This window comes from Plectropomus leopardus, chromosome 7 (genome assembly GCF_008729295.1).
Source record: "Plectropomus leopardus isolate mb chromosome 7, YSFRI_Pleo_2.0, whole genome shotgun sequence".
Taxonomy (NCBI): domain Eukaryota; kingdom Metazoa; phylum Chordata; class Actinopteri; order Perciformes; family Serranidae; genus Plectropomus; species Plectropomus leopardus.
In genome coordinates, this window is record NC_056469.1 from 34,497,914 (window position 1) to 34,513,141 (window position 15,228).

The 15,228-nt window shown below is 39.1% G+C and overlaps 1 protein-coding gene across 1 annotated transcript in view; it reads right to left on the bottom strand.

Annotated features, from left to right (window-relative positions):
• LOC121945558 (collagen alpha-6(VI) chain-like) overlaps positions 1 to 15,228 on the bottom strand; it is a 41,799-nt gene that overhangs the window by 11,113 nt on the left and 15,458 nt on the right. The window contains exons 11-23 of the mRNA XM_042489795.1: positions 14,166 to 14,311; positions 13,972 to 14,064; positions 11,990 to 12,043; positions 11,339 to 11,410; positions 10,280 to 10,306; positions 10,086 to 10,130; positions 8,968 to 9,021; positions 8,522 to 8,584; positions 6,466 to 6,531; positions 5,461 to 5,514; positions 4,530 to 4,565; positions 4,376 to 4,438; positions 1,760 to 1,822 (exon numbers count right to left, since the gene is read on the bottom strand). Of these exons, the coding sequence (XP_042345729.1) occupies positions 1,760 to 1,822; positions 4,376 to 4,438; positions 4,530 to 4,565; positions 5,461 to 5,514; positions 6,466 to 6,531; positions 8,522 to 8,584; positions 8,968 to 9,021; positions 10,086 to 10,130; positions 10,280 to 10,306; positions 11,339 to 11,410; positions 11,990 to 12,043; positions 13,972 to 14,064; positions 14,166 to 14,311 (836 nt within the window). The remainder of the gene's footprint in view (positions 1 to 1,759; positions 1,823 to 4,375; positions 4,439 to 4,529; positions 4,566 to 5,460; positions 5,515 to 6,465; positions 6,532 to 8,521; positions 8,585 to 8,967; positions 9,022 to 10,085; positions 10,131 to 10,279; positions 10,307 to 11,338; positions 11,411 to 11,989; positions 12,044 to 13,971; positions 14,065 to 14,165; positions 14,312 to 15,228) is intronic.

The window sequence follows — 15,228 nt, forward strand, 5'->3', positions numbered from 1 at the left end:
CAAAACCTCAGTTGACAACTTTGTCACTGAAGCAGAGTGCGATCAAATTAAAGTGTGTGAGCTGAGAGCTGAACCGCATGTTTTTACTTTAATGTGTATTTTACTGTGTAATTCTCACTCTCATAAATAGTGATGTTGGCTGTGTGCAGTCAGGTCACACAGAGCTGTAATCACAAACAGATGCAACATGAGCTCATACTGCAATTTAAACATAATGACTTCACTTTTTTTGCAGCAGTAATAAAATAAATCTTAAGTGAAATAAGGATCAAATAAAAAAAAAATTGTGGTAAGAAAAAAAAAAATCTCATGAACGTTGGCCTGAAAATCTGTTTATGGAAACGTGTTTTCTCTCCATCAGATCGCCTAATGATCTGTGTAAATACCGCAGTTTGTTGTTACAGTAAATGTTTCTCAATCATGTTTTCTGATCAAACACGATTTCTGATTTCTGTTCTGTTTCCTGTTAGAGCCCACATTGTATTATGTATGTCCAGGACTGGTGGACTCCTGCTGTCCTGCTGCAGGTCTCAAATATGTCAATTTGTCCTAAAATCTGAGTGGATCTAAGTGGACTCTCTGACAGCTCTGATCACATGATATGTCATCGTCATGTAACCTGTTACAGCCCCACACAGTGTCCTTATGGTATTTAATCTATAGTGTCCAACATTAATTTAATCTTTTGTAACAGGATTAACTGGACTGGATCCAGACTCTCCAGCATGAACAAAATACTGAACTTAAATGGACAGTTCGGCCCAGAACCAACACTTCATATTTTTCTTATATCTAATATGTTTGTATATGATCAACCTTCTTAGCAACCAAATTATAACGCTTTACTTTTACAAAGTTAGACTCATGCACATCTATCCACTTGCTGCAGCAAATTTTGCAAATTTACAATCTGTAAGATTAATCCTCCAGTTTATTTACTTTCTTAATTTAAATACTAATTTATTTGGGGTGCTGTTGTTGCTTCTGTTGCGTGTCCTGTTTTTTGCTCGTTCACTTGCTTTTTAAAATTGCTTGATGGGTTGCATAAGGTGCAAACTATCGTTTTACTGTCTGATTTGCTTCTGTACTTGTAAATAACACTAACATGTAAAAAAAAAAAAAAAAGTCTATCTTTAAAACCTGGATCCACAACACTTTTCTTGTGCAGCGTTCAGAAACATTTTACAAGCTATATGTCCTTTTAAAAACTGAGCAAATTGGTTTCAGGTCTTTCAAAAACGTCGGAAAAAAGGCAATGACTGATGTCCCAACAGTTCCCAGAAATTTTAAAGAAGGGAGTAGCATTAGAAAACAATACAAAAAAAGTCAAAAATGGTCAGAAAACTATATTTAGAATTATAGTTTTACAGTAAATTACATAAAAATATAAAAAAATAAAAGTTGTTTTTTTTTTAAACTAATTTTTGCAAATTTTTGGGCCATGTTTTGTTAAGTAGTTTTTTTGCCTTCCACCAATGTTTTTGTAAGAAATCAAAACAATTTCCTCGGGTTTTAAAGGGTTAATACAGACAAACACTGTACCAGTACTGATTCATGTCTTCAGTCTGGTCTACACTGTTCATATGTACATTGAAAGGGGTTTTGGTCATTGTCCATACTAGAAAGATCATTTAAAAAAGCCATTTCAGTTTAAAACAGCTAAATCCAGAGTCCTCGTTCTCTTTAACAATACACCGTAAAGTTCAACCAAACTAACACGCATAGACGAAGCAGGAAGATGTTGAGGTGATTCACTGACCTGAGGTCCAGGAAAGCCTGGGATCCCTTTTGGTCCACGTTCACCGTTTTGTCCTGCGGGTCCCTGCAGAGACAACATACAAATCAACACAATTCTGGACTTGTTATCAGCAGATATTCAAAATTAAATGACTTGAGTTGGTCAAAAACACTTGATCTGGATATCCCTAAAAGATGACCTTGAAAATGTATTGTTGATGCATTAAAACATGCATTAAAAAAACTTTGGGTGCATCTAAATTATGCTCCGGTGCACCTAAATGAAAAACTTCAGTGCACTAGTGCAACCAGTGTAAAAAGTTACTCTGGAGCTCTGTTGTACAGAATATTACTTCACAACCCGTAAAGTCTTTCCAGAGAACTCTGAGGAAAGCAGTGAACCACAGGAGAACTGGAAAGCATGAATACAGAACGAGCGAGTTCTTTTTATTGGCTCGTTTTTATGTCTTCCTTTTCTGTTCAGCAATGACCCTCACAGACACATGGTTTCTCTTTCCCTGAACAGCTCTGCCGAAATTCTGTGGAAGTCTGTCCCCTGGCCAAGACGAAAAATCTGCCAGATCCTCCCCTCTGACTCCACAGCTCTCCATACTTTTCCTCATTGTTGCTCTGTACATGTGTGTGTCAGAGACAGTTGGAGGTTTGGCAGAAGGACGACTGTGTACAGCTGGTGTTAGTGAGTCTGAGTCCTCTCTGAACCTCTGCTGTCTGTGTTTGGACATTTACAATATTAAACAGCTGCGCTGGCTCTAAACTCCTTCACTCTGGATTTGAAATGAAGACTAAAAGAGTTAAGGTCCTGATGTTCAGCTTCTCTTAAGGTTCGGGGCACTGGGAATAAATAGGTTACAGTTCCTCGCAGCGTCATGCACAGACACTGGGACGTTCTAGTCAATGCTCGTTATTCCACCGAGGATGCCTCAGAGCGTCTCAGCAGCGTCCCAGAGGCAGCTCGTCGCTCTGCTACGCGTGAAATATGCGGCAGCTCTATTTTTGCCGGACAAGGACAGCAACCATGTCAAGAACCACAGAGCAGATGGTACCAGGCAGGAGGTCAAGCAGCGTTGCATCCAGTCAATTTTAAAAATAAAACACATCGGACAGACATGGGATCATGCTTAACTTGTCTAAAATGTTACACCAGTACAACAATACAACAGTATCTGCTCCTTCTCCGTCCACCAGCCCGCTGTTTTCTTTTCAGCAGCAGAATTAATGCTCCTTCTAACAGCCACTGGACATGAAATAGACAGAAAGTAGATAACAATTAAGAACAGTAACACTGTTTGGTTTTTATTAACCAAAAACACGGTCAAAATCTCCTACATATCTATTTCGTTCACAAATTAGTTATTAATTATTGATCTCTGTCATTATTAAGACAGATATGTTTTTCACTAAAAAACAGCCACAAATCTTCTATCTATTCCACGTGGACGTCACCTGGATCTACTTTCACGCTGATCTGTATCAATATCAAGATGAGCATGTTTTTGACTGAGACGCAGCCAAAATTTTCTCATCCTCTTCGTCCCTGGCTGGATTCTGAGCAGCAGCACAACAAAGTGCCATTGTAGTATCACAATAAAACAAGGAAAAAAGACCAAAAAATCAAGGGAAAATGACAAAATAAGCACATAAAGTCTACAGCAGCAGCTGGCAGGACGCTCTGCTTCTGAAACCCTCACAGACTGCTCCCGGTGGGATATAGAGCCGCGTGGAGGATGGAGCAAAGATTTCAGTGGAATTGAGGGTTAGAGAAAAGGGCGCTTGCACAACAAACATTTCTTGGCCGACACAAGAGCTGCTGGTCTACTGCTGCTTCCAACGGTTAGTTAGTTCATGTTTTTGCAAACTGTTCTCACTTTGGACTCATCAAATGGCGCTAGACTGACAGTCACGCGTCGTGTCTACCGATGACGTTTTAGGTATCTCTCTGCGTCAGCTGGTTACGCTTCCACGTAATTGACAAATGCACATGGTGGGATGACGTAGCCCGTTATATGTACACACGTGCATGCACACACATTTCTTAACATATTTTGTATACTACTACTACTACTAATAATAAATAAAGTAATAATATGTGTTTTTTACATTAATATTAGTATGATCATTATCACTGTTATTTTCCATGTTTCTTGCATTCATAGATTTAGTTTTATATATTACTGTGATTCTGTCCCTGGTAAAAAATTGGTAAAAACTTGTAAAAATCTTTAAAATATTTTTTGGCTCCCCCTCCATTGATGTATCATGTTGGCGGCATTCATGGATATAATAAATGACACCTGAGAGCGTTTTTTTATTGCCAGTGCACACGCTGAAGAGGGGCGTCTTGACCAAAACGTTTGTGTGACAATAAAAATATGTTTCAATAGGAGTTCTGTCTGATTTGACTGTTTTTAATGAGTAAATGAGCAAAAATTAAATAACATACATGGTTCAAAGTAACTAATGAAATGTTAGGAAATGTTTAGTTTATGTTTCTACATTTAGAATTTGTTTTAGATCAGTTTGTTTTGCAATATCACTACTGTGATGGAAAGGTGAGGAGGTGGAAAAACTCTCAATAAAACATCAGTGTTACCTGTTGATCTTCATGCTTTTCACTCACCTGTGGACCAGAAGCACCTGGGCTTCCAGGAAGTCCCGGATCTCCTGGGCCTCCTCGTTCACCCTGCAAACACACACAGTTTAACAGAGTATTTCAGTCTGTTGATAGATTAACTTTTACCGACAGAATCGAGTGTTGTTTGAGTTCCTCCTACCTTTTCACCCGAAGGGCCTCTTCTTCCATCTGGACCCTGAACACCAGAAACAAAACATTTTAAGCTTTGTATACACAATACATATTTAACAATCCTAAACAATTCTGAGAAGACTGGGAGTAAAAACTAACTGACTGACTTCTGCAAAGACCAAATTAATTTAAAAGTTTAACCTCTTTTTTAAAGTCGTGAAGAGAGCAACTTAAAAACAACAAACAAGGAAATTATCTAAAAAAAAAGTGCTTAAAAAGTTATTGGAATTCTGTAACATAATTTTTAACATACATTTATTACTATTATAATACTATATAATCATACAATAACTCTAAATATGGTTTTCTGGAAATGCTTTTTTTAGACAATTTTTGACTAATTTCTTTTTCTAAGTTTGCAGAGCATTTCTTGCACAGTTGCTCATTGCCTTTTTTGTCTCGTGTTGATGAAAAAATTCAGCCCAGTTTGCTGAGCGCTCAAAGTTTTAAATACTTGTGCCAACTCTGCAACAGCGTCCAGGATCGGCTCTGAAAAATCAAACATTTGACAGATTCCAGCTCATGTCGGGAGGAGTCTGGCCTCCTCCTCCACTTACAGATTTCTGTGCCAACTGGCTGCAACTCGCACTTACTGGGGCTAACTAGGATGGTCTTCACAGTTGTGAATGCTACAGAAAATCCTGTCTGAAGTCGTGTGTTGTATCCCTGCATATGAACACTGTTTTATTCACTGTGACAATATGAACAGTCTGGTTTGTTCATCAGAGCATAAAAACTTTCTGATTAAAGTATCTCAGAATGGCACATTGTTATTTTTCATCACAGACCATTGCCACTAAAAATATACATATGTATATAATCATCAGATTATGTGCATACACATATACTTACACACACTGTAAACCGAAAAATTGCATGTATGAGGTTAGAAATCTCACCGGGTCTCCAAGGCCTCCATCCTCTCCAGGTTTCCCGTCCGGTCCAGATGAACCCTGTAGATTCACACACATTATGTAAGACATATGACAAATACATGTCCACGTCTGCTCCAGCGTGCAGACGTGTCCAACAGCCCGCTCCAGTGCGGACATGTCCAACAGCCCGCTCCAGCGCGGACATGTCCAACAGCCCGCTCCAGCGCGGACATGTCCGACTTCCGCTCCAGCGCAGAAATGCGTGACACCCCGTTCCCATGGCAGCAGTATCTGTCATTGTGCGCAACCAATACGCACCGAGGTGGCTATTAATAGCACCCATAACACTGATTGATCACATGTGTCTGTAAGCCATGCATCACCAACTGGCGGATTGCGGTCCGGATCTGGACCAAAACTTCGTCCTATCTAGGCCCGTGGCCAAGTTGTAATAAAACAGACATAATGTTGCCCATGTTGGGTATTTCCGTTATTTAGAAATTCAATTAACCCTTTCCCCACCGGGACTCCCACACATCTGTCCTGAGTCTCACGCTTTTGGGGTCTGTCTCACGCTCTCATGACACTGAGGAAAATCTCACTGGACTCACTGTAACTGGACCTCTTTGAATTTTAGTAGAATAGGTCCTCCAGATGGTGACGCCTGTTCTACAGTATATTTGTCATGTTCAATGTCTGACAGAAAATAAATATTTAAACTAAAGTTAACCTTATGATATCTTCATATCTCACTTAGGACTAAAAGGGAACCTTCAAGCTTGACAGAAATAGTGATTTGATGTATGTCGTGATATATATCGATTCGACTGAAATGAAAAAAAAATACCGTGATAAGACTTTATTCCACATCGTCCAGCCCTATGTCCATGTATGATCTGAAGTAGAGGACCTCCATCACGTGATCATAATGTCTCAGTAAGCCTCTGATCGTATGTTTCTTAGTGTATTTTGGAGCTTAAAGTTAGACGTCATTACATCAACATAGATTCAGTGTGTGATAATTCTCACCTGTAAACCAGGATACCCGCGCTCTCCTTTTTTTCCTGGCTCAATGTTATCACGTCCTGGTTCACCCTGTTAGACAAAACATGAAGAGTTAACTCAGTCCGTCACACAGACTGTATATATAAAGACGGACAACATGACGAAGTGCAACTTTTCAATCTCTATCGCCCCCTGGTGTCTGACTGCAGTATAGTTCATAAAGCCCGCCCCCCCATGTTAGTGAATGGACTAAACTAAAAACTTAAAGTACACCCCAAGTAAATTTTTCCCAAAGATAGTATCTGTCACTGAAGGTAGTTCTTATCTCCCTGATGTTTGTTCAAGGGTTTTTTTTTTATGATAAGTCAGTTTTTTAGTTCTTAAATTCTACAAAAGGGGATTCCCCACCATGATTGACAGCTGTTACAGCCAATCCATGTGCTTGAATTTAATGGAGCGGCTCGCGATTGGTCGGACGGATGTTTTGGCGGGAACTCCCCCACCGCCTATATCGCTACTGTGCAGACTCTGGCTCTAAATGACATCACCAGCGCAAGATGGCAATGCCCGTATCTCAGATATTTTAACCTCACTTAAGCATGGGGGGGAGGCGGCGCCTCTTTATATGCCGTCTATGTTCAGTCCTCAAAGATGAACTCACACAGTGTTTAGTTTGTTAAAGTGAAGCCTCCAGCTGTGATCCAGCTGTTCAGCTTTCTGAACTCAGCGCTGATATTAGATTACTTCCTAATTTATATCAAAGCTGTTTCATAAAGACCTTTCGTCGACATGATGTCATGTGACTGCAGAGATGATGGATGGAAAGTCTGAAGAGTGAGAATTAAATCCGTCTCCGTATGACTGAACTAAATTTGGAAGGTGTGTTTATCTGTTGACTTATTTTCTCAAGAGGTTGCAACATTATCTAGCTGAGCTCTGCTGGACTTTTAGTTTCAGGGTTTGTTGATGTGAACTGTCAGATGAGAAGTTTTATGAACCCATTAAACTCTTCTGTTTTTCACTGTTGATACTGAGAGTTGAGACTCTTTGTCTCCTTCTCTCTCAGCAGTTCTGTACATTCAGACCAGACCTATGGGAGTTTTGAGGCTCTGAAAAAATTGAAATTTATTTCAGCCTAAAACCAGGGGTCGGCCGTTTCCACACCCTTCTCATATTCTCCACGCTTTTGCTCAGCCAGAAATCCATTTGTTTCAAACAAGCTAACAGCACTGAAGCTAACATCTGTAGATTCATCTGCATGCAGGGATCAGTGCTGCCAGGTTGACTATTATTATCACATTAAGTACAGTAAATCATGTCCAATCAGTAATACTAAAAAAAACTTTAAAAGGTACAGTTTGTATTTTAAACATTTTGTAAATATTTGCTGGAACTGTCACAACATTCACAAAGTACCCATGACAGATAGTTTGTAAAACAAATCAGCGTGCCCCTCCGCCTCCTCCTAAAGCTTGTTTGCAGTCACACGGCTATTATGATGTGCTGGATTCAGATGGAGAGGAGGAGGTGATAACCATATATGGTGTTTTTTTTAATACTTCTTGACTGTAAAAACAGGAAAAAGGACAATACTTCACAGTGGCTTGATCTCCTAACACATATATCATCTGAAAAACAGTCAACACTGCCAAAAAAACAACTTGAACAAGTCGATAAAATATATTCAACAATTCTCGGCTACATCACATTGCTGGTGAAATGAGAAAAAGGATTTATATATACAGTATATGTATATGTGTATATATATATGTGTGTGTCTGCACATAAGCATGAGCAGAAATATTTTTTAAAGTATTCATTTGTGGCTTTTTTTAAGTATCTTCATGTTCATTATTGTTGCTACTTTTTTACTTTTATCCAATATCCAAACCAATATCATTGCTTTGATGACTCTGTATTCGGTTAAATGTCTGCGCTAAATGGTGAATAAAGGGTAAAAAAACAAAAAAAACCAAACGTATATTGTGTGATGAACAGACGGACAACCCCAAAACATAATGCCGTCAACCACAGCTTTTACAGCCAGAGATGCATAAAAAAGAAAAATTATTGGACTCACCGGGTCTCCTCTCAGTCCTCGATCTCCTTTTGGCCCCGACTCCCCGCTGATTCCTGGGATACCCTGAGGACGACAGGGTCAGAGGTCAACGTCTCCTCACTGATCAGTGTGGATAGACATAACGTTTTTAACTGAACTCCAGCAGGGCACATAATATTTCAAATAAAGATAGACACATTAATATCATGTGCAATAATACAGGAGAAAGTATTGTAAATGAATCATATCTAAATAAAACTGACTTTATGTCATGATAATGCAGGAATAAAATGTCTTTTATTTCAATTATTTTTATTCATATTTATTCATCAGTTATTATTCTATTTGTGTTTGAGTTGTGAAAAAAATTTGTCTTCATATTTATTAAACATTCAATTTAGCTTAAGCACAAAAACGTACCTCCATGCAGGGAAATAAAAGTAAAGTAAATAAAAGTTTTTATTTACTGGGTTTCCTGGGTCCCCTCTTTCTCCTTTAGCTCCAGTGCGTCCCGTCAGTCCCTGCAGACACACAAGCAGAAGCAGCTCAGTACCGACAGACTCATCGCCAACGACAAAACTGAACTAAAAAATGTACTGTTTTCACAAAAATACAGACACCAAGAAAGTCACATGATTCCACACACATCTACCTCTATTACCATATTTTAACTACATACTATAAGCAGCAGGATGTAATTAAGTACATTTACTAAAGTAATTTGTGGAGTGCAGTTTTGAAGGATTTTAAGTATTTCCAGTTTCTGCTACGTGATATTTTAACCACGTCATCTCAAAGGTAAATATTATATATTTTACAGCACTATCTTTATTTTAATTTAATTAATTACATTTAATGTTTATGTAAAAGGGACACAGCACAGTAAAGGACAGCAATATGAAATACAAATGCAAATATGTCTGCTAATTTACATCTGTTGTCCCTTGGCAGGTAACAGAAAATAGAAAGAAAGAAAGAAAGAAAGAAAGAAAGAAAGAAAGAAAGAAAGAAAGAAAGAAAACAAAAACAAAAACAAAAACAAAAACAAAAACAAAAACAAAAACAAAAAAAACCAATACAATTTATCCAGAGGACAAAAGTGCAGTAACAGTAGCAATATAAACTGCATGGCATCAAGTGCTTGTTATAGAAATATTTAAACTTCAGTTACTTTGCAATTTGGATTATTACTATGAATCAACCAATAAATGATGTATTATTAAAGATTAAATTACCCAGCAGTCATGCATCAATAATTATAACATAGTGCTATAATGTAACAGGTTGTTCTGTATAATTAGTACTTTTGGTACTTTTAATATATTTTGATGATGATACTTTTGTACCTTTTCTTGAATGATATTTTGTTTGCAGGACTTCTACGAGTCCATTTAAACAAGCCGTGCATGCATGGGGCATGTTTATTTCCAACGCTTGGAATATTTCTGAAGCCTTGAATATTAGGATTCAAGGTTTTAAAAGAATCAAAAACAGATTCAAATCAGTGCGTATGTTGAATAAAAGGATACTGCTCGAGGCTTTGGTTTATCTGATGACTAAGGTGTTTCAGTGCTGATGTTCGCACCTGTTCTCCGTTGATTCCCTCCAGTCCGTCCTCTCCGTCCTCGCCCTGCAGCGAGAATCACCTGTCACATCTCACTCTTTCCACTGTGAACAAGACTAAACTAAAATATTTGTATTCAAGTGTTTGTTCGAACATTCTTCAGGAAATGCACTTTAATTTTTCACTTGACATTCCAGCAGTCCGGAGTCACTCACCCTGTTGCCCGAGCCTCCTCGATAGCCCTGCAGACACAAACATTGTGATTTAAACACAGCAACACCAGCTGCTCTTTTTGTATTCCATCAGCTTTATAACAACATTTTCTAATCCAGTCTCATCGCAAACTTCTAAATATTTGCATGGAATAAAATGTCAACTTTTTGGGGGTCAATCACACTGGATCAACTTTTTTGGGGTCAATCACACTGGATCAACTTTTTTGGGGTCAATCACACTGGATCTTCACCGAGAGGGAAGTGGAAACATGATTATATCTCAATTGTCTTGGATTGATTTATAAAATTTATAAACTAGAATTGCTGGTGTACTGTTTTGTCTTTGTGAACACGTCAAGTTGAACTTACAGTTTACATCCATGTCTGTGAAAACATGAACGCTTCACAACATCTTCTCTGCGGCAGCACAGAAGATCTCAACAATCAGCACAGTTTTTAAGATTGGTGTCACCTATTCAGTGTCTGACCAAATGTCCCCCTATAAACTCTCATCATTTTATCCTGTCAGCCATTTGTGTGAAATTTTTCATAACTGGGGTATGAATTCTCATGGCAATAATTACGTTTTGTGAGATCACAGTGACTTTGCTCTTTAACCTTCGACCACCAAATTCAGATCAGTTTATTCTTGAGTCCAACTGGACGTCTGTGCCGAATATAAGGAAACTCCCACAAGGCCTTCTCCAGATAATGCGTTCATGAGAATGCGACAGACCGGGTCACTGTGAACTTTGAACACCAAAACCTAATCAGGTCATCACTGACTGAAGGTGGACGTTTGAGCCAAATTCAAAGAAACTCCCTCAAGGTGATCCTTTTATATACCGTTCACGAGAATGAAACAGACGCAAAGTCGTCGTCACCTTGACCATCAAATTCTCACCAGTTCATTCTTGAGTCCAACTAAACATTTGTGCCAAATTGAAAGAAATTCCCTCAAGATGTTCCTGAGCTATTGCGTTCACAAGGAATAAGACGGATGGAGTCATGGCAGACATTTCGGCTGAATAAAATAAAATAAAATAAAATGAATTTAACCTTCTCTCCTCTGGCTCCAGGACAGCCCGTGGTGCCCGGGACTCCACTTGGTCCAGGAGGCCCTCGCTCACCCTGCAACAAGCAAACACAGCGAGCAGTGACACAGCGGACCACACCGAGGTACCAAAAGGTCCAAGTGTCATGACATAAATCTCAAAAATACCCGCTTTCTTTTCTGCAGATTAGAAATAATCCAAGATCAAACACCTAAACAAAATACTCAATAGCACAAAGGTGCTGCCTATTTCTGCTCATTGTTCTGTCAATTAGTTAGCATGATATCTCAATGACATTTAACATAAAATAAGGAAATAACTGTGATCCTTTTGTTGTTTAAACCAAATATTAGATATTTGGACTTATTATATATATATTAATATTAGACTTTATATTAGACTAGACCAGACTTTCATAAGAAACACATCATGGTGAAGTGATTTTCTTCTTCCATATTTTATGTTTCAGATCATCCAGCTGTTGCTGTTTCCAGCTCCGTAGGCTTCAAGTATTTTTATCCTTCTTGACCAAAATTAGTGTAGAGCAAAAGTGTGGTTGAACTGTAAAAACACGCACTTAACCAAGCACTTGACCAAAATTGGTATAACTTAATAGAGTAAACATTTTGGATAAACTAAACAAAGAAACACTTACAGCAACTCCTTCCTCTCCTGGGAAGCCGGGCTGACCCTTCCCTCCAGATGCACCCTGTTTATAAAAACACACACAACAGAGAGAGCAGTGAAGTGCAGAGTTATAGAGAGATTAAACAGGATTATATTCTTGGCTCTTGACGGATTAACCGTTAACCGTTGACATCCATTATCTGTACACTTCTTTTCTTTTCTTTTAAATCTGTGTTTTCATACATGAACGAGAATGTTTATGTACCTTACATACTGCAGTTGTACTGAAAATAAATTGAACACCTCTCAATAACACGCATCTGTATTGCTGCCCCGCCTGCATGTGCGTTGCGGAACGGCTCAGCTGCAGTTTTGCTGCGTGCTTCGTCATTTGTCAACTCTCAACGGTTGCAGTTTGAGTGCAGCATGGCGCAGCACTGCCGCATCAGCTGGAGCGGCGGTTCCCGCGGTAAATACAGATCCACGCGCATTATATCAGTACAGAAGCTTATTAGTAATAACTTAGCATCCACTCCCCTAACTCCTGATATGCTGTTCCACACCGTTTCCTTTCTATGCTTTTCCTTTTAAAAAGGATGTGTGTTGCCATAAATAATTTTGTGGTTTTCCATCGCCATAATTAGCTTCTCCTCGTCCATGGTCAGCAGTGACTTCTGGAAACCTCAGACCTTTTGACTCCAGGCCTAGATCCGCCCATGGTGACGGTTTGTTTATGTAATTACGTGAAATACAATCGGACATCAACACAATGTGTTTAAATTTGAAAATTTAACAGAATTTTAATGTTGTGTTGCTGTCTGACTTCCTGTTTGCTCTGCGCTTAATCCGGCTGAATTGATACAAAGTACTCCGGCAGAGTCGATTCACAACGAGCCAGTGGAAGTAAACGCATAGGCTAGAGTGTAATCTCTTCGCTCCGTCTGCCGCGGCGGATCAGAACCGGACCGAACTGTGAGATGAACAGAGATTAGCTGTTAACGAAAAAAATTGTGCCGTGTTTATTGGGAACAAAGTCCTTTCTGTTAATATCCTCAATCCGCTTCTAGCGAACATCTCGGTCCTCTGCACGCACACAAAATCGTTGTAGACTGAAAGGTCTCAGACAGTGGCACTCTTCAGTTAAGTTGTGTGTATTTATTACATTCAGTTTTTTTCCAGAGTTGAAGTTTGCCACTGCTGTTGGAGCAGCCCAGAACTGCACAGGTTCTTCCCGAACTCCTAGACATCGTTTTCAAAAGTAAGGTTGTTGTAGACTGGGAGGGAGGGAGAAGCCACCACAGTGATGGCGATTTGCTTACTTTTGGTACTTTCCTGGATTCATGTATAGTTTAAGATGAACTGTAAAAATATATGTCTCTGAAAGGACCTGTGTCCCAGAATACCAGAACTGATAGATTCCTTTATTCACTGTGTTTGGGCCCCCTTCCTCGAGAGCTGAACTCCTTACCTGCGTGGTAGCTGAATTGCTGTAGAAGATGAATTGTGAAGATAAAATTACGAGCTCAACACTGTTTCTGTTCTCTTCAAATTAACGCTGCCAATGAGGTACAGAGTTATTTTTTTCTAAGTTGAGCTCATTATTTATGCTAAAGAGGTATCAACATCTGTTATAAATTTTCTGTGAGACATTTTGTATTGTTCATCTTGTGATTTCGTGTGTGTTTTTAATCCTCATGGCGTGATTGACAACATGTGTGACTGCATGTCTTTGTAATTAAAGCTTGTAAAACGAGAGAAACGCCTTGTGTCCGTGGTTGAACTGCAGGGAAGCAGCTACATTGCTGACAATCAGGATTGTGAATTTACGATTGTTTGGCATTCATGAACTTCCCATGTACCTACGATAAAAGTTTTGCGCCGTGTCGATGAATCTGGTGTAGATTTTTAGTACCAAAGTGTTTTATGTGGAAATCTGTTTGCAGATTTACCAACATGTCATGAATGAGAGCCATCATGTTTAAACTTTAAAGATATGTATATTCCAGTTACCTTTGTCCCCGGTTTGCCTCGGGGGCCTGGGTCGCCTTCATGTCCCGAACATTTGCACGTGACGCCGCAGCACACTCTAGACGCCACCGAGTCCTGCAACGACACAAAGAACAGAGGAGGAAACAATCAATCATTAAAACATTTCCCAACTTTCCTAAATCTGTTTTCCATGTGGTTGGGAGTCAACTGCTTACAATCTGTTTGTAGATGTTGCTGGCGACACTCTGCATGCCGATGCTGAGAGGAAGGTTGTAGCTGAATCCTCGACCAAACTCCACCATCTGCAGCTTGGCGGGTTCACGCACTCCCTCTAGAGCCACCGTCAGCAGAGCGCTGACCCCTGCAGACAGTGAACAAATCAACAGATTGTAGGTTTACCGTCAGAGAGGAGTTCCCTTCAACATTAAAAGACTCATATAGGGATCAAGAGCAAGAAAAAGGTGATTGGGACATTTCTACTTCAACTATTAACCCTTTGAACTCTGCAATAGAAATGGTCCGCCCGTGTCTACATTGGTATTGTTACGTATTGTGATATCATTTCTTGGCGCATCTTCAAACACTTAATTTCCCTAAAATAAGTAAAACCTAAGCTAATAAGGGAATTAAGTCAATAAAGCATAATAATGGTATTGAAATAGCGTAATTCAAAAATAATACAAAAATCTGACATTTTTTCATCCAATTTTCGCCAAATTTTAGCCTACCATCTGAATGTCGCAGCAGAAATCGAGTAAAATCAAATTGAAAAAAAGTAGTTTTGTCTTGTTTTTTGTTTACATTTTTCCGTCTCTTGCTGATGTGTTTTAAGTGTCACTCTATGCCCTATTTCTTTGTTCTTTTGCTTTGTTGTTTTTGCAGGAAGATGTGTTGCACCTTGGCCAAGCGACTACAGATGAAAAAAGCCTCCTGGCTAATTATAACTTGTGTATTTATTAATTCACACTGTCCCCTTTTCAGTGATCATAATAAAAAACTAAAGACAGGCGAAGTCACAGTGACCTTTAACTTTGACCGTTGACCACCAAAATTTATTCAGTTTATCTGTGAGTTCAAGTGGATGTTGAGGCTAAATTTGAAGAAATTCCCTCAAGGTGTGTTTGCGATATTGCAATCACAAGAATTGCAGGGACGTAAATAACGTCTACGGTCAAAGCTGTTGCCGGCACGGAAGCATAAAAATTACAACATTAAAGTGTCGGCAGAGTTTTGCGATGACTAAAAGAACTGATCGAAGCTTAGAATTAATTCATCTAT